At 37.2% G+C, this 27,433-nt stretch overlaps 1 protein-coding gene across 5 annotated transcripts in view; it reads right to left on the reverse strand.

The window, feature by feature from the left end:
- Positions 1 to 27,433, reverse strand: part of ATP13A4 (ATPase 13A4) — a 120,302-nt gene that overhangs the window by 41,127 nt on the left and 51,742 nt on the right. For all 5 annotated transcript variants that reach the window (XM_036445090.2, XM_036445085.2, XM_036445083.2 and 2 more), the window contains 10 exons: positions 24,136 to 24,205; positions 15,993 to 16,127; positions 12,649 to 12,819; positions 11,702 to 11,859; positions 10,954 to 11,142; positions 8,532 to 8,593; positions 4,194 to 4,344; positions 2,498 to 2,584; positions 2,113 to 2,266; positions 759 to 870 (listed from right to left, as the gene is read on the reverse strand). In XM_036445090.2, coding sequence (XP_036300983.1) covers positions 759 to 870; positions 2,113 to 2,266; positions 2,498 to 2,584; positions 4,194 to 4,344; positions 8,532 to 8,593; positions 10,954 to 11,142; positions 11,702 to 11,859; positions 12,649 to 12,819; positions 15,993 to 16,127; positions 24,136 to 24,205 — 1,289 coding nt within the window. The remainder of the gene's footprint in view (positions 1 to 758; positions 871 to 2,112; positions 2,267 to 2,497; positions 2,585 to 4,193; positions 4,345 to 8,531; positions 8,594 to 10,953; positions 11,143 to 11,701; positions 11,860 to 12,648; positions 12,820 to 15,992; positions 16,128 to 24,135; positions 24,206 to 27,433) is intronic.

Consider the following 27,433-nt stretch of genomic DNA (forward strand, 5'->3'; position numbering starts at 1 on the left):
TGCAATAAGAGAGTGTTGTTGAGCCTGACAGGCTTGAAAACAAATATATTAGACCTTCCAATTTTAAAATCCTAAGTAACAAAATAAGCCTTGATTATCTCCATAGCAGTGTTACCAATAATGGCTGGAAAGAGTACTGGACAGGGCATTGAAGGTGAAATAAACACAATAGTCTAAAAACAGTGAAAAATAAAACAACAGATAAAATTGGACTAAGAGTTCATTTTAGTCCTTGAGGATCCCTATTTTAATCTGATTATATCAACTCTTTCTCTATAATGGCCATCCTGAAGCTTTTTCTTGTTTTTCTATAGACATTACTTAATTTATACAAGTCCAAGCTATATGTTTTTCATTAATTTGCATGTTTCTTATTAATATATTTTTCAAATGTTATGTTTTCTAACTTCCAACTAATTCACCAACTATAATTTTAAAAATTAGCTACTTGTATTTGGTTCAAAATGAGGGCATGACCTTAATTTCACACAATGAAACATTGCTTATAATCATATATGTGTTTTCACAAAGCTGTACAACCATATCCTATTTCACAGTGCATACAGATATTTCTCATAAAGTCTCCCAGTCATCAGCTTTGTGATTCAGATAGGGTAGAGATGACTATATTCCTGTCTACTAAGTTCCGAAGCATTTCATGCCCATGAATCCTGCAATCTATGTTGCTGAGTCTACTGTCCAGCCCGGTACATCTTTCCGCCCAATCATCCTGCTTTATGAAAAGCCTCCCCACTCACCTCATCAAGGCAGCGGTGTGGTGGTCCATTTCCAGCTTTTTGTAGGCCAGTGCTATGACCCGGAAGCCCTGTGTCGTGTAAATCTGAAGTTCACTAACAAAATTAGCTGGTACTGTTCAGAAAATAACACAAGATTAGTAGGCAACATTTGCTACTCAGTTGGGATGGTAGAGAAACAAATCTAGTTTTTACAAAAAAAAAAAAAAAAAAAAAAAAAAAAAAAAAAAAAAAAAAAAAAGCACACAAAACAAGCAAACAAACAATACCACCACATTTCTAAAAATGTACACAACAAGTCAGTGGGAACCCACCCTAAATACAACTACATTGTCAAGATTGATCTCTCGGTATTCAGTGAGGCTGAACTGAGAAAGAAGCATTTAGAGAAAGAAGAAGACAAAGGTGAAAATGAAGATGAAGAAGGACAAGAAAAAAAAAAAAGGTGAGAAAAATATATAATTCTTTATTTGTCCAGTTTAACTAACAAACATTTACTGACAGTCTGCTATGTGCCAGGCATTGGCTCTGCAGCGATTAAACTGCAGGGTCTCTGTCTACTAAGGTATCAAATAGCAGACTAACAATATGATCGAATGAGATCATTTCTATGACCCAAGTAATTGCAGTGTGTTATCTATGGAATCACTTAGACACACATATACAAGTCTGGGAGGTGTGGTTAGATAAAGGAAAGGAAAGAACATTTGGCTGAGAGAGGACCATGTGCTCAGGCATGGACACATGAGACAGATAGCCTTAAGTAGTCAGTTCAGCTCAAGAAAAGCACAGTATGTGAGGATAGGAGTGGTAAATCATATCTAGAAAGTTTAATAGGAGTAAGATCATGAAGGCCTTATATAAGATCTTAAAGGAATTTGAGATTTTCCTGGAGTCTATAGGAAGCAACCAACAGAAGAAAAGTGACAACATAGTTATATTTGGTGATGGAAAACCCAATCTAGTCAGAGTATAAAGGATGAATCAGCATAAGAGTGACTGGGAGCAGGGGGTCAATTCACCAACTATTGAAGTGATCCAGTAGAGGAAAGATGAGGGCATGAGCTGCTAGAGTGATAGGGCTATGGGTTAGCAATTGCCAAGACAGAAGCACTGAATGAGAGGGACAAATCTGGAAAGAACCACAGATTGGGGGGTAGGAGAATGGTAATGTTTCCCACATGGGAAACGCAGGAAGTGAGAGAGATAATCCTGATTTTGGTACTGAGTTTGGCATGTAAATGAGTCATCCTATTGGCAATGATCAATAGGCAATTGGATTCATAGGTCAAGTTCTCAGTGGACATATTTGGGCTGGAAATACAAATTAGCTGGAAATACAAGTCTGTTCACTCACCTGTCTCAGGTTGACAAAAGCTGGCCACCTTCTCTGGCGCACCTTTCATGAATACCAAACGGCCACCCCCCATCTCTTGGACAATGACTGTCATCCTCTGCAGGGCTGATGAGAATGGGAACTGATGCAGGATTGCAATTCCTTCCACTGGGACCTGGTTGAGGGATGGGAAATGGAGAAGGACACACCAACATAGCTTCTAACTATTGGGAATTAACTATTCCTCCCCGAATCCTGATTTTAGCAAATAAGGGACACAAGTTCTCACTAGTTTTCTCATGTGAAATTCAAAGAAGACACAACTATGACCTTTCAAAATTGTGGGCCTAACAGGACTTTCCCCTTGAGGTTGGGTGTTGCAGAGTGGATAGCAGATGAGGCTTACCTGGCTGGCTGTTTTGCTGGGTTTAACTACCATGGCATGTGCCGGCACTCCCTTGATGTGGAAATTGTCCTCAGAAATAGCCATTTCCTATTTCACAAATGGAATATTTTTTGTTGTAGAGATTTATTGAGAAAAATCCTTAGACCACCTCAATGTTTTCTTGTTTCTCCTCCCTTTGCTAGATGGAGGTGAACCAGTCTTCTTTTGTACGGGGGGGGGGGGGGGGGGGGGGGGGGGGGGGGGGGGGGAATGCATTGAAAATGCTGTGGAACTTCAAAGGCAAACTCTTCTGAATTATTCATGCAATTTATCCTGCTTTCTCTGTTGGAGCATGCTGTGTAGAGGTCTCAATCTCTATTTCTGAAGAGCTTGACTTAAAAATAGTGAGCATAGATAGCCAGACTTATTTGTGTATGAGGCAAGCACCTTACTGTCTGTTTTTTATCCTGAAGTTCACTGTCATTCCTGTTCTTCCCTTTCTGTCTAATTTGAATTGATGGCCCTCATGCACAGCATGGCAGGGACTGTGATGTACATGGCTGATGGTCAGTAAAGACTCCGTAATTGCTGTAATGATGACCCTAAATCATAGTCACAAGAGACTTTTACCAAAGATGTCAAAATACTTTGTAACCATCTCATTGAGTGGCTGAAGGAAAAAAAAAAAAAAAAAATAACAGAGAGGAAATTGTAATCCCTTCTGAAAAATACAGAAACTGTAATCCAGAAAGGATAAGATTAGCAAAGTCATATCAAACCACTACAAAACCATGCTCTGCTAGAGTTGAGAAGGACTCTAAGATTTTCCTCTTCGGTGGGGCTCACTCATGTATCACCGGGGCCCAGAGCTGCATCTAGCTACAGGGTACAGGAGTGGTGGGTTTGTGGCTGAGTAGGCAGGGCTGTGTGTTCCCTAAGTTTAACTTTTCTCCCCATCTCAACCACAGCCACTCCAACTATTTGTTTCTTATAAAGTGCTTCTAAATAAGGTTTCCTTTTAAGAAAATATTCCAGGTGTGGTTCTTTATGTAAACACTGCTGGTCTACTTCAACCCCTTCATTTTGAGATTTTTGGGACCTAGCCCCAACAAGAGAGATGACATCACAGGGTCAAGTGCTCAGCTAGAGCAGAGCCAAAACTAGAACTTGGAAAGCCAGATTCCTCTTCTTGAACAACACCCCTTGCTCTTAAATCTACTTTAGAGTCTCATCGAAAGTGCTCATGTTTCCCTGTTTACGATTTCCAATCTTAGAAACAAAGTCAATATAAAATGAATAGGAATAAAACTCCTGATAACAAAGAGTTATTCTAAGCATGGGGTTAGGGGAGGCAGTGAGGTTCCCTAAACCCCATGTTCTAGAAAACTTTGAAACAAGACATTGCTCATACTACAACCTAAAATTTTGGAAACAATAACTAAAATTACATAATAATTCTAATTATATTCATGCAAATGAGCCTGTGATATGTACCAGGAAATTTTTAAGGGCACAATTTCATTTAATCACAATAACCCCACCATGAAGATACAATGTACAGGGGAGGAAACGAGGCTCACACTGGTCTGTCTCTCACTGCTCTATGTCCTCCATTATTGGAGACCTCACATCTTACAAGTATGGACTATCAGTGATAAAGCCTGTGTTTCTCTAGCATTGAAAAAACTTCTTAAGTTCTCTGGAGGTAGAGGCTTACCCAGTTGGAGGCTTCAAACATTTTGAGGTCCAGAGGGTCTCCCTGGATGGTCTCATCGAGAAGGATCAGAGAGTGGCAGCTGGCCATGGCTGCACACAGTGGGCCCCATGGCAAAGCCCTGCCCGAGGCAAAGCTGTGGACCTCCTGGAAGCTAAAGGAGAAAAGGGAAAGGGCTTCAGCCCAATCCTCCATCCAAAATGGAGCTTCCAGAGGTGACTTTTTAAAAAGTAATTTAACGTCGTGTTTTGTTACAAAATACACCCACTCTCCAATCACCCAAATTAATAGTGCTTCATTTAGCCATCATCCTTACATGAGTTCACTGAAAATGAGAAAGTCATTCAAGATCTTTCCTTACTCTTCCTCTGGTATGGATTTAATTACAGAAGTATAGAAGGAACTAGAAGTTAATCCTAAGCATATCTACTCCTGCTCCAACTCTCAGACCACTTCATTTTCAATGCTGTGAGACAGAACAGCTTTGCTCAAGCTACGGCTATTTGTGTACATGTGTATTTCCCTGCTTAATGCCTTCTGTATCTCTCCCACATTTTGGCCAACATTAGACAGAAAACAAATGTATGAATGAATGAATAGGTACTGAAGATCTGAAGAGCATAATGGTAAAGAAATATAACCTAAAAATATTTTTTAAAGGGATACTCCATTCCTCTCTTCCACTCTGGCATCTAGTGTATCATACTGCAGTCATCATCACCATCACTTCCTGTAGAGAGTGACTTCATCTAAAATTGGCTGAGATACAACTGTAATGTCAGATGCAGTGTGCTGTCACTAATTCAGCGCTGAAGTCATCAGCCTCTGGCCCATTAGAGGACTGTCCTCTGCAACCTTGTGGTCAGTCCCTTCTTAAATGTGTAGCACAGTAGATGGTTCATAGAGCGATTCATCCTACGAGGACTTCTGATAGCAGAAAGTGCTTCTTGAACATTGAGGCAAAACGTTCTTCTTGGAGCCAGTCAGAATCATCTATCTGTGCTCCTACTTTTGTGGACAAGCTCAGCTAGAGATTGCTGCGTAAAACCTCCCTTCCTCTGAGTTTACAGAGGAACCCTGCGCTGCGCCTTTAATACACAGTTTGCAGACCACTTCACTTTTCTAGTTACTTTCTTGAATAAATTTTTATTTGTCATAGTTTACCTTAGAGTGTGGTCTTAAGGATCAGATTATTACTTCTCATGATATGGACACTGCATTTCTTTAAATATTGCCTTAGGTTGCTCTAGCCTTTTGTTTTTGAAAGTCTCCACATCACGGTGTTAACTTATATTCTAGCCATATTTCTTGCTGTCTTCTTTATCCAAGCTTCTCTAAGCATTCAAAACCTCTTGGCTGATTACTGACCCTGTTGATCATATCTATTATTATATATCAAAGGGTTAAGTTATCTTAGTATTTACAACAGGCCTCTGGCATTTTGGTAAACAGTAAAAGAAAGAAGCCACCAGCAGTGTGATCAACATGGATGTTTAAGCTCACACAAACCAGGGAAAATGGAATCTTATTTTTCACGTGGCACACGCATTGTCATCAGTATGTAATTCTGAATTCCTGAGATTGGACCAGACTCTAGTTTACACAACAAATAAATAGAATTCTTCTCTTATCCCTGTCCTTGTATTTTTATTTGAATGCTAGAGATTTTTATGCTCAGATAGCCTAGGCAGTGTGCCAAAAGTCCTTTAAGTATCTAGCACATTGTGTAAGTCCTTTTTGGAAAAGCTAAGACTTATTATGGCTCACCTTTTATCAGAAGACATTTAGCAGACTATAAGTCAGGGGCTAACTTCTTACCTAGAATTGAATCTGCTTTCTCTCATGTTTTGAATTAAAGTTGGTAATTATGTTTAATTTTAAATTGTTATTTAAGTCATTTGAAACCAGCTTTCACCCTTTTGAAGGAAGGCAGAAATAACGAGTAATGGGCCTATTAATCGATAGTTTAAATATTATATGAATTATTTTTATTTAAATTTGACAAGTTTTATTTAGAAATAAAAGCTTAATAAATAAGTCTGATGTCAATTCAATAAGTAGAATAGCATTCAAAAGATGGAACGCATTTAGTAAGTTTTGGATGAACATCTACCTTTTGCACCTGGTATAGTGCTACAGAATAAGGAACACAAATGTAAATAATAAAAATAGTGCTCTCAAGATGTTCACATTTTAATAAATGCAAACACTTTTTTGTTGAGGCTGAAATTGAAAAATATTAATGAACAAGACCAGGCATATATCCAAATCTACCTTCAAGGAAAATAAATAGAACTTCAGAAAATTTATATTTATAAAAGGCTTCTTCTGTAGACCAAGTACCAAGATCAATTTATTTAGCCCAGGAAACAGACTTGTTTATAAACACTTTATATTCACATTTTATATGAAAATGTATTACACACTTGTAATTAAAATATTTTGTGGATAAATTGTATGTCGTCTGCATAATGCAGAAGAATGCTATGAACCTTTTATGACTAAAATGCTTTGCGATTTAGTTTGTAAGTGAGAAATACCTTCATTAAAAAAAAAAAAAAAAAAAAAGGAAATGTAGATTGTTTTCTGTTCACGCTAGAAGTTACAGAGAGAAAAGCTGGAAGAGAAGTAATCCGAGGCATGGCCGCCAGGGGGCCTCAGGAGAGGTTATGCAAATCCCTACCTGGAACTGAAAGCTGCCCAAATTTAGGAGTTCTGGGGCAGCCAAAACGTGGAATTCTCAGAACTAGAATTCCAAGGAAAATGAGTACACTAGCTCCAGCTCCACGAACGTTCCTTATACTGAACTTCATTGTACACAGGTGAACATGCTGTCGTCCTTCCTCCTGGCACAGAAGAAGGCTTTGAAGGAGAGTGTCCTACTGGGCCAACTGAGGTACACTGGGCCAACTTCAGTCCCCTGACTAATGTGCTGACTGCAAATTGTATTTTAGCAAGGATTTGAATGCAGTGTCAAAATTTCTCCTTCATCTCCTGGGTTTGTGTGCGGCATGTGGCAGGGGCTGGGATAGGGGCAAACTTAGGTTTTACTGCAAAGTATTAGTGAAACCATTAAAAAGCAGATATTAAATGAAGCTATGCTGGCAATCACTGCACACCAAAGCCAAAGCTAAATTGTCTCTATTGTGAATTTTCCTAAGAAAACACAAAGTTCCAGGAAAAGAAAAATGCAGGGCATTCAGTCCAAGGTACTATGGGTGATAAAGGGATTCTATGGAAAGTAACCTCACAGGTGATCTGGTCAAAAATTCCTAACTGGGTAGTAATGGAAGATAGTTATGCCCAGTCCTATAACTTATTTAATAAAAGGTTTATCTTTGCCTTAAGCATGTCCTATCCATTGTTTTGTGCATTTAGGTCCCTCTTTTGGCCATGCTCCACCTAAGCATCTCTAAAATCCTGATGCCCCTCCCCCATGACATAAAATTCTTATTATTCAAAAACTGAACTCTGCCTAAACCGGTTTGGATCAGGGGTAGAGCGTCGGTCTGTGGACTGAAAGGTCCCAGGTTCGATTCCGGTCAAGGGCATGTACCTTGGTTGCGGGCACATCCCCGGTAGGGGGTGTGCAAGAGGCAGCTGGTCGATGTTTCTCTCTCATCGATGTTTCTAGCTCTCTATCTCTTTCCCTTCCTCTCTGTAAGAAAAATCAATAAAATATATATTTTTTTAAAAAAAGTGAACTCTGATTCACATGGAGGAAGCCTAAAAGGCCATTAATTTGGTCTAAACAAGCTTCCAAAGAACATGGCATCCATGAAAGAGAAAAGTAAAAGAAGGAAAGGACAGTTGAAGTACTGAGGAAGAGATCACTAAGGAATTGTTTTTAAAAATAATATGAAGTATTATGAAAAATAGCAAATAAAATTTCAAAACACATAATCGAGAACTGAAATGCATAGATGTCATAATATATTTATATATTGAATATGAGGCCCCTAGAACAATAAGAAATGCAAAAACATCACTGTTAATAACTCATTCTCAAATTGCCCCCCTAAAAATTAAATTGGCCTCCTGTGGGGCATGTGCCCATATTGAGAACCACTGTTCCAGGTTAATGCACCTTTGAAACAACCACCCTCAAAAGAGCACAAAATCTTGTGAACTACCCTATAACCCAGTCCATGCCTTGCTTTCACCCTATGCAGCCTTCCTATGTTCCCTCCTTAATTTCAACTGCATAAAAGAAACTGCAAAACTGTCATTCTCCGTAGCACTTGAGGTCCTGCTTGCCAACAACTGTTGTCAGTCTTGGCTCATGTCACCTCTTGCGAAAGTTCTCTACTGGTTTGGATGCTTTTACGTTGATGTACTCACCCATTCTTATCGCAGGGCATGGCTCCCCAGAGATCCAGGCCCTCCCTTGTCAAGGTGCCTGTCTAAACAGAAACAAACATCGGTTTATTCTGAATATCTAGCTCCCCATTGCGAAGACAAACAAGGTTTGTCTTAATAGAATAACATATGCCACAAAATTTTATAGAGATCAGTACTTCAAGCAAGAATACAGTGAGGTGGGTATCTAGGACTCCCTGGGGAAGCTTGGATGAGTTCATCCCAGTTGTGTGGCCTTCAAGAGTTTAATCTCTGCACTTTAGTGATCTCAACAATGAAAGGAAGAAAGCCAGATCTGCCTAACATATTTCAAAGGCTTGTTCTGAAATTCTAAAGCCAATTAAACAGATGGGAAAATTCTTGGTAAGCCTACGGGAGCTAAAAATAATGGGTGAATCCCAGTTCTTATTGCAGAAGTTAAAAGTGTGCCATCAGAAGTAAGTAATGGGAGTAGGAGAGTTTTCTATTGTCCTCAAGAAATGGTTCATTATTTGACACATACTTAGTTAAAAGGTGCTTGTTGGTACATTTCTCAGTGTCGTGTAATGATGAAGAGTTTATCTGAGCTAAAACACCAGCTGTGTGATCTAGGCAAATTACTGAATTCCTCCAAATATCAGAGCCCTTGCTTGTAACAAGGTTATAATCATATAAAGTTGTTGTGAAGATTAAATGATATAATACAATAAAGTGCTTAATTTAATGTCTGGCATAGAGTAAGAGCTGATAATAATGATAATTACTCATAATAATTACTTATTTAATATTTAAATTCTTGTCACAATTATCTTCCCACCCAATTTCTTTTTCCAAGTCCAAAAATAATATTATTTCATAAATAGAACATTTTTTCTTATAATGCTAGTTTGATCACAAAATAATGCTGAAATGGTAGCAAGAGCCGCATTAACTTTCTGTTCTTGGTAGATAGCTTGATTAGATAATATAGCCCTGATCTCATTAATTCTCTGCTGTCAAAAACCTTCAATGTACTGTTATTGGGTACAGATTGATATTTGGGAAAATGAATACAGTTCTGGAGATGGGTGATGGTTGCATAATAATTTGAATGCACTAAACTATTTAAGAAGGTTAAAGTGGTAAATGTTATATTATGTATATTTTACCACAATAAAAAGAATAGGAAAAGGAAATGCAACACTAAAAAATAAAAGCCTTCAATAGCTTCCCTCTGCCTAAAGAAATATTTCTTAGCCAGACATTCAAGGCTTATCAACATGCTGTCCCATTACCAATGTCTTGCTCTTTAAAACCACATTTTATTGCTCTTTAGACTCTATGCCTTTGCCCATAATCTCCTGCCTATAATAGTTTTGTATTGTACGTATTTTAAGCATTTTTGTGATGTTTGACATCTTAAAAAGTATTTCTAGCTGAAGAGAGACCTCCTCTCTGGGGCTGGCAATTACTAGTAGAAGAGACAGCAAGGAACTCAGGCAAGAGCACATATTTGCTATGCAAACTAACCATTGGGTAGCCAAACCTCCCCTCTTCTCTGGTCACACTCCCCAGGAGACTATATTCCTCTTCCTTACTCATCCCAGGGCCAGGTATCAGACAACTAGGAACCGTTTCTACAGCCCAAAGCTCACCAGAACCATTCAAACTAGCCTGCAAAAACCCCAATAAAGACCAAGGCCTAAGCGCTCCCCTCACTCCTGCTTTTGCTTCCTGCTCCAAATCTGGCCTGCTTCGTATGGCCTTGCCTGGTGAGCTATGCCTCTTCTTTCTAGAGGGAATGCGAACATTGACCTTTCCCTGCCATCACTCAGTCACCTTTATAAATTAAGACCCAGGCACAAAACCACCTTTCATTTCCATCTTATCCTCTCACAGCTTCCATCTTTTCTCCAGCATATGTGTATACAGACTAGAAGAATATCTTCAAGAGAAGAGTAGAGTAAGAACTGGCTGGGAGTAACTGCCATATAATCAAGCTTAACTTTAAATAAAGCCTTCCTTTTTCATTCATTCATCCATTCAGTCATTCATTAATTCAATAAGTATTTATTGAATACTGACTATCCAAGCAATTTCTTAACATTAGGGATACAATAGTAATCATAGTAAAAGATTTAAATTTCACTCTCTGAGGGTTTTGGTGATAGACAGAATGCTATTTTAATTAATTGTGTTTCATAGACCATTGGAGATGGAAGGATCCTAAAAGATTCTCTAATGCAAGTACCTACTGTCTCTTCTCTAAATCCTATAATCTGAGACCTCGCGAGATGTGTCATTCCTAGGCCACACAGCCAACCAGGGATAAAGTGAAGTCAGATACCCACATTTTGTTTCCCCGACTCATGAGCATGTAAAGCACTTATACAGGATGACAATGATGATTCAAATGAGGGTGAGCATGAAGATGAAACACACATACCTTGTCAAAGCAGACAAGGTTTAATTGCCCACATACATTGATCCTCTGGGGACTGATGCAATAGATGCCTCTCTTCTTTAGCCTCCTCTGGGCATAGATAATGCCTGTGGTCAGGGCAGCAGGTAGAGCAGGAGGAACTGCAATTGTGATGACATCCAGGGCTTTCTTCACCACCTCCCCAAGATCTTCCTGGAAGATACCTCACTCTCACTATCACAGATAATTCGATCATAAAAAGCTTTGTGCAAATGACTTTTTCCTTCTTTTTGTTTACTTATTTATACTAAATTTCTAGAAATAATATAAGCAAGTCAAACATGGGTCACAGGGTATGAACATTTTGGTTCTCAATACATATTGCCAAAATGCAATGAAAAGGGTTTGTAATGATTCATTACTACGAGCAGGCAATTATGGGCCAGTTTGCCATGTACCCTCACCAATTAGCTACTAAATATTACATTACTGCAATAAATATATTCTCAGATTAAAAATAATGTAAGGAAATATTGTGCAAGCATAGAAGCATGTTGATATCTCAATAAGTAAAATATTTTATCCCATTAGATCGAATTGTTATTATAGATGTGGTGATCAATTGCTTAAGTTAGAGAGCTTGAGAGTACATAGGTCAGTTTCAGTGCTTAGCTTTGTTTCCCGTGTTTGTAATCCCTAGATTAAGGTCAACATGTAGAGTATAAAACAGACATGGGTGGGTATGTATGTACATGTAACAAAAGCAGCTTACCCCACTGAGCACGTAGACACATAAAGTATAGATCAATCCAATGGTGGCAGTTCCTACAAGGCACAGGAGGAACCTGATGGCATCCCTGTAGAGCTTAAAGTTCATCGGCTTGGGATACAAGATGGATCTCACGAGGTCTCCCTTTGCAGTGTTGAATCCTGAAGCGATAAACACACACCCCACCCTCCCTCTCAGGATGACAAATCCTATGCTGGTGCTCTTCTAAACCTCAGTGCAACATCGCCTTTGTTTTCTCTAAAGTCATTTAAACAGAATTTAACCCCAAGTGCAATTAAAGGGTAATTGGGAAAATATCTAAGTGCCAGATGGAAATATCTTATCTATTTCAGAGCCTATTACTCTGGCCTTTCTTCCCACTACTTTCAATTCCAATGCATTCCAGAGACAGGAAACTACTTATGAGCAGGAATGCACATGCTCACTCTCTCTCTTTTACACACACACACACACACACACACACACACACACACATCACTTGAATTTAAACTAAATGGCCCAGTAAATACTGATGGATTCAATTTCTATTACATTTGGATATCAAGTTTTCTGTTTCTAGCCATGCGGATTTGTGGTTAAAAGACCTGAGTTCTGGGTCCAGCTCAGCCAGTGCCTCCTGGCTGTGTGGTTTGTGAAAGTCCACTTGAATTGTGTTGGCCTCAGATGACTCAGGTAGGCACTTGTTTTGGAAGTACTGTTTATGCAAGTAGTTTATAAACTACAAAGCACATAAATATAATATTACTATAAATATATTATTTTCAAAAGGTGTATGCCATAGTTCAATTCACATTTAAAATATATAAATTTAGTATATTTGGTTTGTTTTCTAAAGACTGCTCCATACCTAATAAATTTAAGACACTAAGTAAACTGAACAAGAACATTTAATTAAAATGACAAAATGGAAGGAAGAGATGCTGACTAACCAGTCTGCAGTACCACAGCTCTCACAGTCCTGGAGGAAGCTCCCTTGGCCTGGATAACCTCTGTTCCACAGAAGAGGATGTGCCGTTTGTAATCTGCTTCACTCTGTGTTTTCCATGGCACAGAGCTATCCATCTCAGGTAATGGAGTCTTCGTGACTGGGATACTTTCTCCTAGGAAAAACAAGCCGTGCACTTTGTGAGACAAGATGCCCTCACTCATTTAAAACATGCGTGCACTTACACATCCTATAGGAGATGTTTGTTGTAAGCCTGCCATGGGGCAGGGACAACCCTAGATACTAGAAACACAAGGAGGAACATAGTGCTTATTTAAGAGGTCCATAGTCAGAGAGGAACACAGATGTGTAACCAATAAATATAATGCCATGTTATAAATACTATGAGTACTATAAAACCAAACATGGATGCTGAAATAACCATGTAGGGAATAGCAAAATGTGCAGTTTATAATGTGGGGTGTTGGGAATAAAAGGCCATGAGACCTCTGTAGAAGCCAAACCCTACAGGGCCCTAAGTGCATGTTTCATTGTGTTGTGTTTTGGGGGGTTTTTGTAGGTGGTTTTTTGTTTGTTTGTGTGTGTGTGTGTGTGTGTGTGTGCGCGCGAGCGCGTGCGTGTGTTTTCCCATAAGCCCTAGTAACAGAAAGGGAATGGGGAGATGTTTAACTGTTTTCGTAGATTAGAGGCTGGACATTGAGCTGGAAAATGATCACAAGAATCCGCACTGGAGACCATGAGGTTTAAAATATGGCAACTGGCAGTGGGAGTAGAAAGGAAGTGCTGGATTTGAAAAATAGGAAAGAAGCTACAAAACTTGGAGAATCCTATATAATAAAAGCCTAATATGCTAAGTATCTGGTTATCTAGCCAGCTGTTCAACCAATCAAGGCATAATATGCTAATTACATGCTAAGGCCCCTCAACCACTAGCTATTATGTGCACTGACCACCAGGGCTCAGATACTCTGACCTGTAGGATAGCTTACGGCTGGGTTCCAGCTGATTGGGACTGAACAAAACTGGCCGGACATACCCTGGAGTCCTCCCAAAGTCCCTCCCCAGTTGTCCAACCTCCACATCCTTCCCCAGCCCTGATCATGAACCAGTGTGGTTCCTCAGGCTGGCCTGAGCCCTCTCACAATCCGGGACCTTTTGGAGGATGTTGGAGAGCAGGTTTCTGCCTGATCCTGCTCAATGCAAGAGCTTCCCCATGGTGGTCAGTGAACTCCTATGGAGGGGGGAGCACTGCTCAGCCAGAAGCTGGGCTCATGGCTGGTGTACACAGCAGTGGTGATTGGAGCTGATCCTGCCTCCACAACAACACTAAGGATGTCTGACTGACAGCTTAGGCCCTCTCCCCCAATCTGTGAAAGGGTGCAGGCCATGCTTAAGGACCCTCCCCAACCCTCCACCCCTGAGTGCATTAATTTTGTGCACCAGGCTTCTAGTATTTTATATTGTCAGTTCAGAGGGACAGAGAAATTGAAAATGGCTTCCTGGTGTCTGACTTTGGAGAATGAGTAGAGGGTGTTATTATAATACTTATCAATGTAGGGATTATAGAAGGAAGGAGGAATTGCCTTTGATCACTTTGAATTGGAGAGGCCTGTGTAACAACCATGTTAAGATGTTTTGTAGCTGGTTAGAAACTTATTTGGGTCTGGAGTTCAGAGGTGAGGTTTAAAGGAAGATTTTAGTCAGAGTTCATCACCTTAGGTGATCTCATAAAGGAGATGAGAAGACCACTTAAAAACTGAGTGTAAGGTAAGAAGTCATAGCAGCAACAATAAAAAAAATGGGGGAAAGGGAACAGCACAGGAAGCTGACAGGTTTGGTTGGTGGTAGAAGAATTAGCATTACCTTGGAAAGTTAGGAAGAAGAGAATTTTCAGAAGAAAGTTATGTAGTCAAAACCAGTGGAGCGGTTAATAAAAAGAGAAATTTAAAGAACCCATTGGGTACTGCTGATATAGCTCAGTGGTTGAGCATTGACCTATAAACCAAGAGATCATGGTTCAATTCCCAGTCAGGGTACATGCCCAGGTTATGGCTCAATCCTCAGTGGGAGACGTGTAGGAGGCAGCCAATCAATGATTCTCCTCATTATTGATGCTTCTATCTCTCTTTCTCTATCTTCCTCCCTAAAATCAATTATATATATATATATATATATATATATATATATAAAATATATATATATATATACACATATTTTTAAAGAATCCATTGGATTTGGCAATTGAGAAATCAGTGACTTTTGCAGGGAAGGGAGAGAGGCAGGTTGCAGTGGGTTCAAGTGCAAACACAGGTGGGAAATGAAGTTGTAAAAGTAGTGATGGCTTCTGAGGAACAAAGCTTGTAAAACTTCCACTGGTTACTGCAGAGTGGGCAGCATAAAGTCAGACATTTGTTCTTGTATACTAGGGCCACTTGGCATTGCAACAGTTTGAACACTAAGGAATGTTTATAAATCTAAGGATTCCTTAGGATAATGAAACAGACCTGCCATGTTTTCTTTGCTTTTACTGTTTGTTTCGGTGAGTTCACATAGGAGTGAGGTGTGTGTTCGTTTTCATTTCATACTTTTCTGACAAAGGGATTTGACTTGGATTTTAATGGGAACCACAGGATGTCAGTGTATTATATATTCGCAGTCTCCCATTTAGACCTTATGATTATTTTTTATCTTACAGAAATATTGACACACCACCTCCTAATGAATGCATACAGGAGTAAGAATTCAAAGCACTGCGACCTTGAGCAAGTTAGTTACTTCTCTCTGGACATCAGTTTTCTTACCAATGAGATGCCATGGCCTCTCAGGCCCTGCCCAGCACCAGCATGCTATTTAAAAATGAACTCCAGTTAGTTCCAAATACCCAGGTTTGCCAAATCCTGTATCATGAACTTTTTCAACATTTTCAAGCCAAACCCAAACTCTGTGGATTTCAGAATGTTCTTGAATGTTTTTAAACCCTCAGGTTTATCTGAAGACAAATTTTATATAAAAAAAATACTGAATGTAAGAACCACAGATAATTCTGAAACATCTAATGATCTCTACGATATTTTAAAGTAAATCACAGGGTTGTAAGAACCCTTTGTTCAAGAAGGAAATGCTCAGGATTCAAAAAGTGACCACCGAATCAAAATCAGTACACAGAAAGCAGCTTTGAATTGAGCTCTCAGATATATACAGGGCAGAACTGTTAATGAGATTCATGGGAAAGGGACGGGCCCCCAACTGCCCCACACGTTGCCCTTGTCATTCAGGTAAGGGAGCCTGGGAGCACTGGGAAAGCTGAAGAAGGAGACAGAACCTCACCTGTCAGCATGCCTTCATTCACCACACAGCTGCCATCAAGCAGGATGGCATCACATGGCATTTGCACTTTGTTCCCTGTCAAAACTAATAGGTCTCCGGGGACAAGAAAGCGTGATTCCAGCTCTTCAACTCCAGCTGAAAGTGTGAAAAGACAGAGTCGAGTCAGTTCTTTTTCCCACAAAAACATAGTCCAACATCTGCCTAAATTAGAAATCAATTAAGAAAGCAACCAGGACACTTTTAAAAAGGTTATTCCTCAACATTGATTTAAAAATCCAGAAACAATCAGAAGAAAAGCAATATATTCAATTACAAAAATAAAAAATAAAATAAAAACTTTGTGAGGCAAAAAATAATAATAATAGCCGAAACCGGTTTGGCTCAGTGGATAGAGCGTCGGCCTGGGGACTGAAGGGTCCCAGGTTCGATTCCGGTCAAGGGCATGTACCTTGGTTGCGGGCACATTCCCAGTGGGGGGGGGGGGGGGTGTGTGCAAGAGGCAGCTGGTTGATGATTCTCTCTCATCGATATTTCTAATTCTCTATCCCTCTCTCTTCCTCTCTGTGAAAAATCAATAAAATATATATTTTTTAAAATAATAATAATAAAGAAAAATGAGTGAGGAATTCAGGAAACATCTTTGAAACTTAAAATATAGACAAAGATTAATATTCCTAATACATAGAATTCCTTAAGAGAGAGAGAGAGAGAGAGAGAGAGAGAGAGAGAGAGAGAGAGAGAGAGAGAGAGAGAGAGATGTATAGCAAAATTGATAGGAGATGTTAACAGTTAGTCCCCCCTCCACCACACACACATACTAATACACACAAAAATTGCAAGGGGCATGTTAAACATTTGAAAAGATGCTCATTCTTACTCAGAGTAAGAAAAATGAAAATCCCTTCCTTCTTTCCTTCCTACTTTCCTGCCTTCCTTTACTTCTTTCTTCCCTTATTTAGTCCCAAGGCTATAAAGGCTTAAGCAAGACAGGTGCCCATCCAGATGTCTTGGTGAGGAGGAGATGGGGGGGGGGGGTAGTTTGTGTGGATGTTGGAACCTAAGAAGGATGGCCTGGAGCAGAGTGTCAGAGCCCACGTAGAAAGAAAAGGGCCCCCAGAATGTCACTGGCCTGGTGACAGATATTAAAATCCTAGCATGCGAGTGCAGGGGGTCATCAGCAGTGACTGATGATGAGTTACATGCAGGTGAGACTGACACAGTAGCTAGATATAAAGAGCCTTGTGGGAGGCAGATTTCTCACTGAAGCAAGGAAGTTATAAATATAACCAGAATGAACTCTGGTCTCCATAGAATTGAAGACAACAGTATAAATTGATGGTTTTCAGTAGACAGATGGAGAAGTAATATAGATGTAAATGGCAATCCATTAATGTAGAAGGAAAGATAAAATTAGAAAATCACCATTTAATTATTGAAGCAATATTTAATCTAGCTCAAGGGACATCAATGGACACTAAAACTAGTGGGTGAAAATTTGATGAGGATGATATATAGTCTCAAAGTATCTCTTAACAAAATAACTACTAATTAGAAAGGGAAAAAAGTAAATTTACAATAGAAAAACCTGGCAGACACCATTTAATTAAGTGATCCACACTAATTTTAGGAGTAATAGGACAAAGTTAAAGTAGGTACCACATGAAAGGAAGCTGTGAGAACTCAGCATTACTTTTGTGATATGCCAGCTAAAAAATGCATAACCTGAATTTAACTATGAAGGAACATCAAACAAATCCACATTGAGGGACATTCTACAACATAACCAGATCAAAAGAGTCAAGGTCAAGGAAAAAGTGAAGATGATTAAAGAGACATTGCAAATAATCCTGTTGTGCACTCATAAGTCCTTTCCTATAAAGAACAATAAACCATTGTCGCAATTTGACTAGGTCTGGGATTTTGCTGGTATTAATAGGTCAATGCTCATTTTCTGTTATTAATGTTTATACTGCCATTTATATAGAAGAATGTCCTCATCTGTAAGAAACATACACTAAAGTATGGAGGGTTATAGAACCACATGTCAGCAACTTCTTCTAAATGGCTCAGGAAATAGGTAATATGGAGTATTGTTGCAGCAACTCCCTAAGTTTCTAATTATTTCCTAAAGAAAAATATGAGAAATATATATGACATAACATTGCTCACCTATCTGGTTAGAGAAGTCTAAGTGTTTACCAGTATATTCTGTTTGCAAGGCTGTGAGAAAACAGGCACTTCCACACATTTCTGGTGCAAATGCAAATGGGTACAAAGTCTAAGAAAACGAACTTGGCAATATCTATCCCTTAAAAGTGAAAATGCAGTTATTCTGTAACTCAGCAATTTTCCTTCTATACCAATAGGCTGGCAAAGCTATGAATAGACACACAGAAAATATGAAAAGACATGCACAATGTCTTTTTTTTATTACAGCGCTGTTTGTCATAGTAACAAACTGAAAAAAATAATCCTTCTGTAGAGAACTGACTGAGTAAACAATGACTCCTCCACAAAAGACAGTACTATGCAGCTGAAACAATGAATGAAGAATATCTGTATCTCTTTCCATGAAAGGGTGTCTGGGAAACATAGTTAAGTATGTAAAATGTATATATCAGGAAATATAAATTAAGTGCATATGTTACACTCCTGCTATCTATTGTAAAATCAGCAGCATAAACATGTGTCCTATTCTGTAAATATACTATATAGCTCTAAATATTATGAATGTAAGAATAAGCCAAACAAAAGCAAAAATGGTAACTACAGAGAGAATGACTATATAAGGTAGAGAGAAAAGGAATTGGAATCATTTTGTTGCTCATTGTGTTGGTTTGTTATTTTGAGATTATTGTGCATAACAGGATAAAGAAAATGAGTAATTTGTTACTGTCATTGAGAATCCCCATTTTAGGTATGGAGAAAGGAGAGACAATAGTACAATTAACAATGGTAAATAAATAAAAAAAAACAAGTTTCTAAACATGAATTGGAAATTTCAGTACGAACTCCATAATGTATTTTACCTTTATATTCTTTGCTTGACATGCCCTCTGAAAAGGCCTAAAAACAATTAGTAACACCATAGAAATGAGCACGCCTTATGCTCTGATTGAGGTCTCTAAGTACCATATCGAAGAGCTCCATGGAAAAATGGGTATGTCTCAGTTTGGAGCAAGAATTATTCAGAATGAGTTTGGAATACCTTCTTATATCAGAAATCATTAAAACATTCAGAAACTACAGGATCATGTCAAAGGAACTCAAGAGCCAACCTAAAGAGGCTCTAAATGGCCAAAAATAGGACAATTTGAATAAGAATAAAAACAAAAACGGCAATGAATGCAAATGTATCAACCATGTTTAACTTTATGCATTCACAATGACACTAAGAAAAAGAAAAAACAAAAACCTTTGATCAGCACGGGAGCTTTGACCTGCTCCGTTTCAGACCTGGGCCGGTTCACCCCTCCTTAGGCAACCTGGTGATCCCCGCTCCCGGGATGTCACCATATTGATGCCGAACTTACTGCGGACACCGGATCTGCATAGCCCACTACAGCCCAGAACTCCTGGGCTCAAGCGATCCTCCAGCCTCAGCCTCCCGAGTAGCTGGGACTACAGGCGCGCACCACCGCGCCCGGCAGAAAAAACAAAAACCTTTGAAAATGCTAGAGGATTAACCCATTATTTTGAAAGCTGATAAAGAGGAATAGCCTTTTTATACTATATACTTTCTTAAACTGTATCTCCAGATAATGAAATAGTTTTTTGGGCTATTTATAGAAATAGCCATATATATATATATATAGCTTGATAGAAGTAGAAATTTGAAATTCCTAATGAAATAATAAACTTAGGTCATGAGCATTTATGTCTACTAATATCACAAAAAGAAGTCATCAGATACTGTGTCCCTCTCAATAGAAGTACACAATGCTATCTAAGAAGCATCCTTGACAAAATACAAGCCTCAGATCTGACTATCAATCATAGAAAATACGAAGAGTAGAAAATTATGTTAATAATTCCATGAGTATGCAACTAATATAATCTGAACTGTGGAAATTATGGGATGAGTCATTTATTTTCTTCATCAAAAGATATACATGGAAAGAATATTTGATTTTGGGTAATGGGCACACAATGCAACATACAGATGATGTATCATAGAATTGTACATTAAAAACCTACATAATTTTGTTTACCAATGTTACCTCATAAATATAATTTTCAAAAATTGCAAGAAAAAAATAAGGTATGGAAGAGAGAAAGCTTGGATCTAAATAAACTTGTGACCTATCAACCAACTGCAGTTTATGGACTTTACTTGGATTTTGATTTGAAAATGTATAGACTATATATGTATATTATAAGTATACTAGTATATGTGCATGCACACACTTCTGGCTCAGTTGATAAATTTCAACACTGCCTGTATAGTTTATGATTTTTAAATTATGAGATTATTATTTAAATGTGCTAAAGGAATTGAAAGGGAGTCTTTACCTTTTAAGTATATATTAAAATGTTTTTTGATGAAATGACATGGCAGCTGGAATAGTTCAAAAATAATCCAAGGTGAAGGAAGAAGTAGAACAGAAGGAAAAAGATTCAATGAGTTGATAACCATCGAATCTGGGTGATGGGTACATAGGGTTTCACTATCATAGTCTCTGCATTGTTGTATATGTTCAAAATATCTTATCATAGAAAAGTAAGATAAAATGCCCATGACATTTTTAAAAGGTAAAGATTCGTTTTCAGCCAAGGTATAACAAAAAGGACCAGCTTTATCTACCCATCTGAAAAGAAGCCATACAAAATATATGAAACAATAGTTTTAGACACTGAACATAAGCAAAAAATAATAAAGAAAGAAAAAATTGGGAAACAAATAATGATGTCCTATAATTGCTCAATTTACTACCTTTAGAGAGTTTCCAGGTCACTATGAAGGTAGAGGGAACCCAGATTATGCTCAGAGGATACTTGAGTTCAGTACAGAGATACAAGTCTATGGAGGGTAACAGACTTAAATAGTAGATATTTTTTCAGAAGAAGACATACAGAGGCCAAAAGACATGAAAACATACTCAAAGTCACTAATCATCTGGTAGATGCAAATCAAAATAACAATGAGGTACCACCTCACACCTGTCAGAATGGCTAACATCAACAAATCATGATAATAAACGCTGGCAAGGATGCCGAAAAAAAGGGATCCTCATGCATTGCTATTGGGAATGCAGACTGGTGCAGCCACTGTGTATAATAATATGGAGTTTCCTTACAAACAAAACAAAACAAACAAAAAAACACTAAAAAATAGAACTCCCATTTGACCCAGTGATTCCACTTCTGGGAATATATCCCAAGAAACTAGAAACACCAATCAGAAAGGATATATGCACCCCCTATGTTTACAGCAGCACAGTTTACAATAGCTAGGATTTGGAAACAGCCTACGGCCCATCAGCCGATGAGTGGATTAAAAAACTGTGGTGCATCTACACAATGTAATACTATGCTGCAGTAAAAAAGAAGGAATTCTTACCATTTGCAACAGCATGGATGGACCTGAAGAGCATTATGCTAAGCAAAATAAACCAGTCAGAGAAAGATAAATATTACATGATCTCACTCATTTGTGGAATATAATGAACAACATAAACTAATGAACAAAAACAGATCCAGAGACAGAGAAGCATTGATCAGACTGTCAAACTTCAAAGAGAAGACAGGGGAGGGTGGGAGGAAGGGGGAGAGATCAATCAAAGGACTTATATGCATGCATATAGGCCTAACCAATGGACATGAACACCAGAGGGGGTGGGGAAAAACTGGGGGGATAAGGACATATATGTAATACCTTAATCAATAAAGAAAAAAATAATAAATTTTTTACAGTCTATGGAGATTAAGGTGGTTTGACTTCACAGCCCAGAGTATTAAAGAAGAGACAACTGCCCAGAGGAAAGCCACAAAGACCTGCAGAGGATCCCCTTCTAGTATTCAGCAGACTAATAATCAACACACATATGTAAGGAAACTATTAGCACATGAACAACTGGATACTTACATTTAAAAATGTCATTTCTAACAGCATCAAAATATAAAATACTTAAGAATAAATCAGAAAGAGTGTGAAAGACCCATACACTGAAACCTGAAAATAAATACTAAGAGAAAGCACAGAAGACTTAAATAAATAGGGAGATATACCATATGTATGATCAAAAGACCCAAATTTGTCAATATGTCAATTTTCCACAAATTAATATACAGATTCAACATAATTCCAATTTAAAAAAAAAATCTCAACATGTGTTTGTGTGTGTGTGTGTGTGTGTGTGTGTTTTTGTTGTTGTGGGTTTTTTTGTTGTTTGTTTCGTTTTTTTGGTTTTGGAAGGGGGATTTGTAGAAATTGATAGGTTGTTTCTAAAAGTCATATGGAAATGTAAAGGGCCCAATATTGCCAAAAACAACTCTGAAAAAGAATAACAAAACTGAAGGACTAACATTAGTCTATATCAAGACTTATTATAAAGCTACATTGTGTGGAATTGGTATAAAGACAGACAAATAGATCAGTAAAATAGAATGAAACCATGAATAAATCCACCTATGTATAAGCAACTGGTTTTTGACAAAGCTTAAAAGACAATTCATTTTAGAAAGAATAGTCTTTACAACAAGTGTTATTGGAACATTTGGATATTTGTTTGTAAAAAATCAACTTCAATTATAAAAATTCAAAATATAAAATATGCCTAAATGTAAAGCCTAAAATTATAAAACTTCTAGAAGACAACATAGGAAATATTTGAATTACATACAGATGTCTTAGCTATGACACAGAAAATATGGTCCACAAGAGAAAAAAAAATAAACTTAATTTTAACAAAAGTAAAAGATCTAGAAGTAACAAATAAGCACCTGAAAAGATGTTCAATGCTATTAGTCATTAGGAAAATGCAAAATAGAGCAACAATGAGATAAAACTCATAATTGTAAAAATGGCTACGGTTAAAAAGACTAATATATCAAGTGTTGATAAATGTAAATCTAATGGGAAAAAAATGAGTTAACAAGCAAAATAAATCAGACTCAGAGATAGAGAACAGGCTGACAGCCATTGGGGTGGGAGGGATGGGGTCGAGGTTTTTAGTAAAAATAAAAAGCAAAAAATAAACTCATGGACACTGACAACAATGGGGTGATTATGGGAGGTAGGGAGGTGGAGGAATGTATAGTGGGGATAAATGGTGATGAAAGAAGACTTGACTTGGGGTTCTGAACACACAATCAGAGCACAGATGATATGTTGTGGGGAAAAATGTGAAGCAACTGGAATTCTCAATCATTGATGGTGGGCATATAAAATAGCACAGCCGCTTTGGAAAACAGTTTGGCATTTTCTTTGAAAGTTAAACATATTCTACCACACAATCCAGCTATTCTACAATGAGGTATTTTCCCATAAAAAAAATGAAAGTGTATGTCCATACAAAGATTTGAATCCAAATGTTCACTGTAGAATTATTTGTAATAGCCCCAAACTGGAAACAACCCAAATGGCCAAGAGGTGAATGGATGGACAAATTCATACAGTGGGATTCTACTCAGGAATGAAAAGATGTGAACTATTGGTATACTTAACAAAATGGAGGAATTTCAAAATATCAATAAACTTTAATCCCCCCAAAAATTAATCCAAAATATATTTTGAAAGACAAAAATATATGTTCTGTATGATACCATTTATATAAATTCTAAACTTGAAAGCTGGTTGCCTGAGCATAGGGATAGGTAGAAAGAAGTTGAGAGAGAAGATTACAGGCACAGGCAACTTTATCGGTAATAAATAGTCATTATTGTTATATTGGTGATAATTTCATGGGTGTGTACATATGTCAAAACTATCAAATTGAATAGTTTATGTTCAGTTTATTCTATATCAGTTTTACCTCAAAAAATAGTTGTTTAAAGTGGAAAGATCTCCAGTCTCCCCTTTCTTAGGTAAATGACAGAAATAGATTAAAAAGAAAAAAAGAGTAGTAGGAACCATCAGAAATATAAATTTCAATCATTTTTTTATTCCATATGGATAACACAGATCTAAAATAGTGGGACTTACCTTTTCTCGCACATACAGGAATTGTAATGCGATTATGTGCCTCAACTAGACGGTAGAGTTTTACAGATTGCTGAAAAGGAGGGAAAATAAATAGGTTTATTTATTTGAGGATAGGTCTTAAGTATTACTCAGTGAAATGCTCATCTTCCTTAAAAATGGAATCTTGTGGCCAATTGGAATTACTGGCTAAAAATAAGATTAAGTAGCTTGTTACACAATTATAAAAGCATTCAATTGTGCTCTTCATGTAGCAATGAGAAGTGCATATTCTTTAGTTTAAAGGAATTTCCCAGCATATTCTTCCATTGAAAAGAGTTTTTGATATCCATAAGTTCCTATTTACTTTTTAAGTAGATAAATAATAGCTAGAACTTTGATCATTCAGATATGCATTTATACTAAATATCTTTAAGAACTAAGAATTATTTCAGTTTTGGGACATCACACATCAGAGTTCTTAATCTATAACTTTATAAGGAATTTGGCGGTTCCTACTATTTGCTTTAGTATTGATTGTTCTACTATATTAAATATATGGTATATTAGCCGAAGCCGGTTTGGCTCAGTGGTAGTGCGTCGGTCTGCGGACTGAAGGGTCCCAGGTTCGATTCTGGTCAAGGGCATGTACATTGATTGCGGGCACATCCCCAGTGGGGGGTGCGCAAGAGGCAGCTGGTCGATGTTTCTCTCTCATCGACGTTTCTAGCTCTCTATCTCTCTCCCTTCTTCTCTGTAAAAAATCAATAAAAATATAAATAAATATATGGTATATTAAGAATAAATAAATAAAAGATAACAAGAAAATATAATAAAATTATATTTTATTTCACATGTATTAAGCAACTTTATGTGAAAGACCTTTTATCTGGTTCTGGGGTTTGGAGGGTTAAAGGTACTCATCATTTAGTGTGAGTTTTTATTCTGATTTTGTCATTTAAGATACTCTAAATTAACTAGTTTCAAATCATTTACAAATTTGATTAATATGTCCTAAAAATGATTAATAGAATAGATAAAGTCAAAGACAAAGTGTTCTGCTATTAATTCACTTTTATTTATTCATACATTCACTCAACATTTGTTGAACAACCTTTATGCACCCCAGAACTATGCTAACAGTTGGGGATAATATGAATGGTCAAAAACAACAAAATTTTGTTCTTATCATCAAGGAATTTACAACCTAATGGGAGAAATACATTTAATTAAATAATCATATATAGTATATAGCATTGCAATCAGTAGTAAGAGGGGGGGGGAAACATAAGGTGCTTTTGGAGCATATATAGCCAATGGAAGTGGCAGAAATCTTTCTTGAAGAAGTGATATTGAATGAAATAGGTTGTAGGACCTGAGTTTGGAACTCAAAAGAGGTATTAGGCCTTGAGATATTTATAAAATTAGAAGTCATTAGCATATTTTTAGAAGTCATTGATATATGCAGCTATAAAAATAATGAAAAATCTCTGTGTACTCATATGAAAACACCCTCAAGACATATTATTAATAATAATAAAGCTATGTAGAAAATAATATAATTATGCTACCTTTGCATAAGAAAAAAAAAAAAAATATATATATATATATATATATACTCAAATTGCCTAAAATATTTTTGGAAGAATGCACAAGAAACTAATAAAAGTTATTGAACAAATAGAGGGGGAGAGGAAGGTGGAACACACATGGTATACAAGATGGTGTATATGTTGTATATATTTTCATATTGTTCTTATTTTTAGACACCCATTATTTTAAAAGGTCAGGCAGGGCAGGATAAACTATAAATGAGAATGGAAAAGAGCAACTATAGAACATGGAGAGTGGGTTGTCAATGAAGCCAAAGAAAAAGAGTACTTGATAAAGAAGCACTGGAGCCATTAACTATGTCAAATGCAACTGAGAGGCTTAGTGAAATCTGTATTGGAAATAAAAGGATCCACTGTGTGAAGGAGACCATAAAATCAGCAAGCAAAAGACCAATAAGACACCCAAAATTAATGGAGCACAAGAATATAGCTCATAGTAAAAGAAACACAAACAGCTTAAAACATGAACAAGTGCTCCACTCAGTAGAAAGCATACTATTAAATTTATTGGATTCTATTTTTGTTTATATTGGCAAAGATAAGAAAAATACTCATCTACTGTTGGGAGGAGTGTAAATTGTTATTACTTGAGTAAAGGGCATTTGGCCAATATTTATTAAAATACTATAGCTAGCTCATGATTAAGTAATTTCAATTATGTAAGTTTTATATCTTCATATCAATACAATATATTATAGATATAGATAATTATACATATATCTGTCATGACATATGTGTTTATATGTGATATAAATTATATAGTTATAATTTATATATACTTATAAACATACATGTATGTAGGTGTGTGAAAAGATTTATGTGCAAGATCATCACTGTGGTATTATTTTAATAGTAAAAGACTAGGGACAACCTAATATCTATCAATATAAATCTGGTTTAAAAATTATGGTACATCTAGAGAAAACATATTTGTGCAGATATAAAAATATGTTCAAGATTTATTCAGTAAAAATATGAAAACAGGTGAATGAAAGTATACATAATAATGTACTTCCTTTTGTGTAAAACAAATTAATGCATATTTGTACAATATTGCTGAAAGTATATGGAACATCTGGTTCCAGTAGATGCCTCTTGAAAGGGAACGTGGACACTAGGAGAACTCAAGTGGGAGAAATATTTATTTTTCATTTATACTCTTAGAAATTTTTTATTATGTCCATATATATTACTCTTTCTATTAAGAAAAAAAATAGCCAAAAAAATGACTTTTAAAAAAAATTAAAACTATCTCCAGTCCTTAAGTTCATAGTGGTGACCTTAACAAGAGTTATTTAAATAGAGTCATGAGAGGAATCTAGGTCAGTAGAGGCAAAACATGAGGGGGTGAATAAATAATGACAGTGAGCATGAAGAACTCAAGTTTTCCTGGAAAGAGGAGTAGAGAGGTACACGGATAGCTGAAGGTAAAAGAATGGTCAAGAGAAGGTATCATTTGATTAATTTAAGTTTTTAAAGGGATCATCCATTGACTGAATAAGCACTCTGAGCAGGCTGGAGAGGAGGCTTTCCAGGCAGAGGGCACTTTCTCCTCTGTAATGAGAGATCAAGGCAGGATGGAGGGGGAGAGAAGGGTCATTTGACAGTTGGAGAGTAGACAGTTGAGCAAATTCCTGTTTTATGGATTCTATCTTTATGAAAAATGTATCAAGGTTATCTGCTGAATCAGAGGAAAAGGGGATATGGGC

This window comes from Pipistrellus kuhlii, unplaced genomic scaffold (assembly GCF_014108245.1).
Source record: "Pipistrellus kuhlii isolate mPipKuh1 unplaced genomic scaffold, mPipKuh1.p scaffold_m20_p_2, whole genome shotgun sequence".
NCBI lineage: Eukaryota > Metazoa > Chordata > Mammalia > Chiroptera > Vespertilionidae > Pipistrellus > Pipistrellus kuhlii.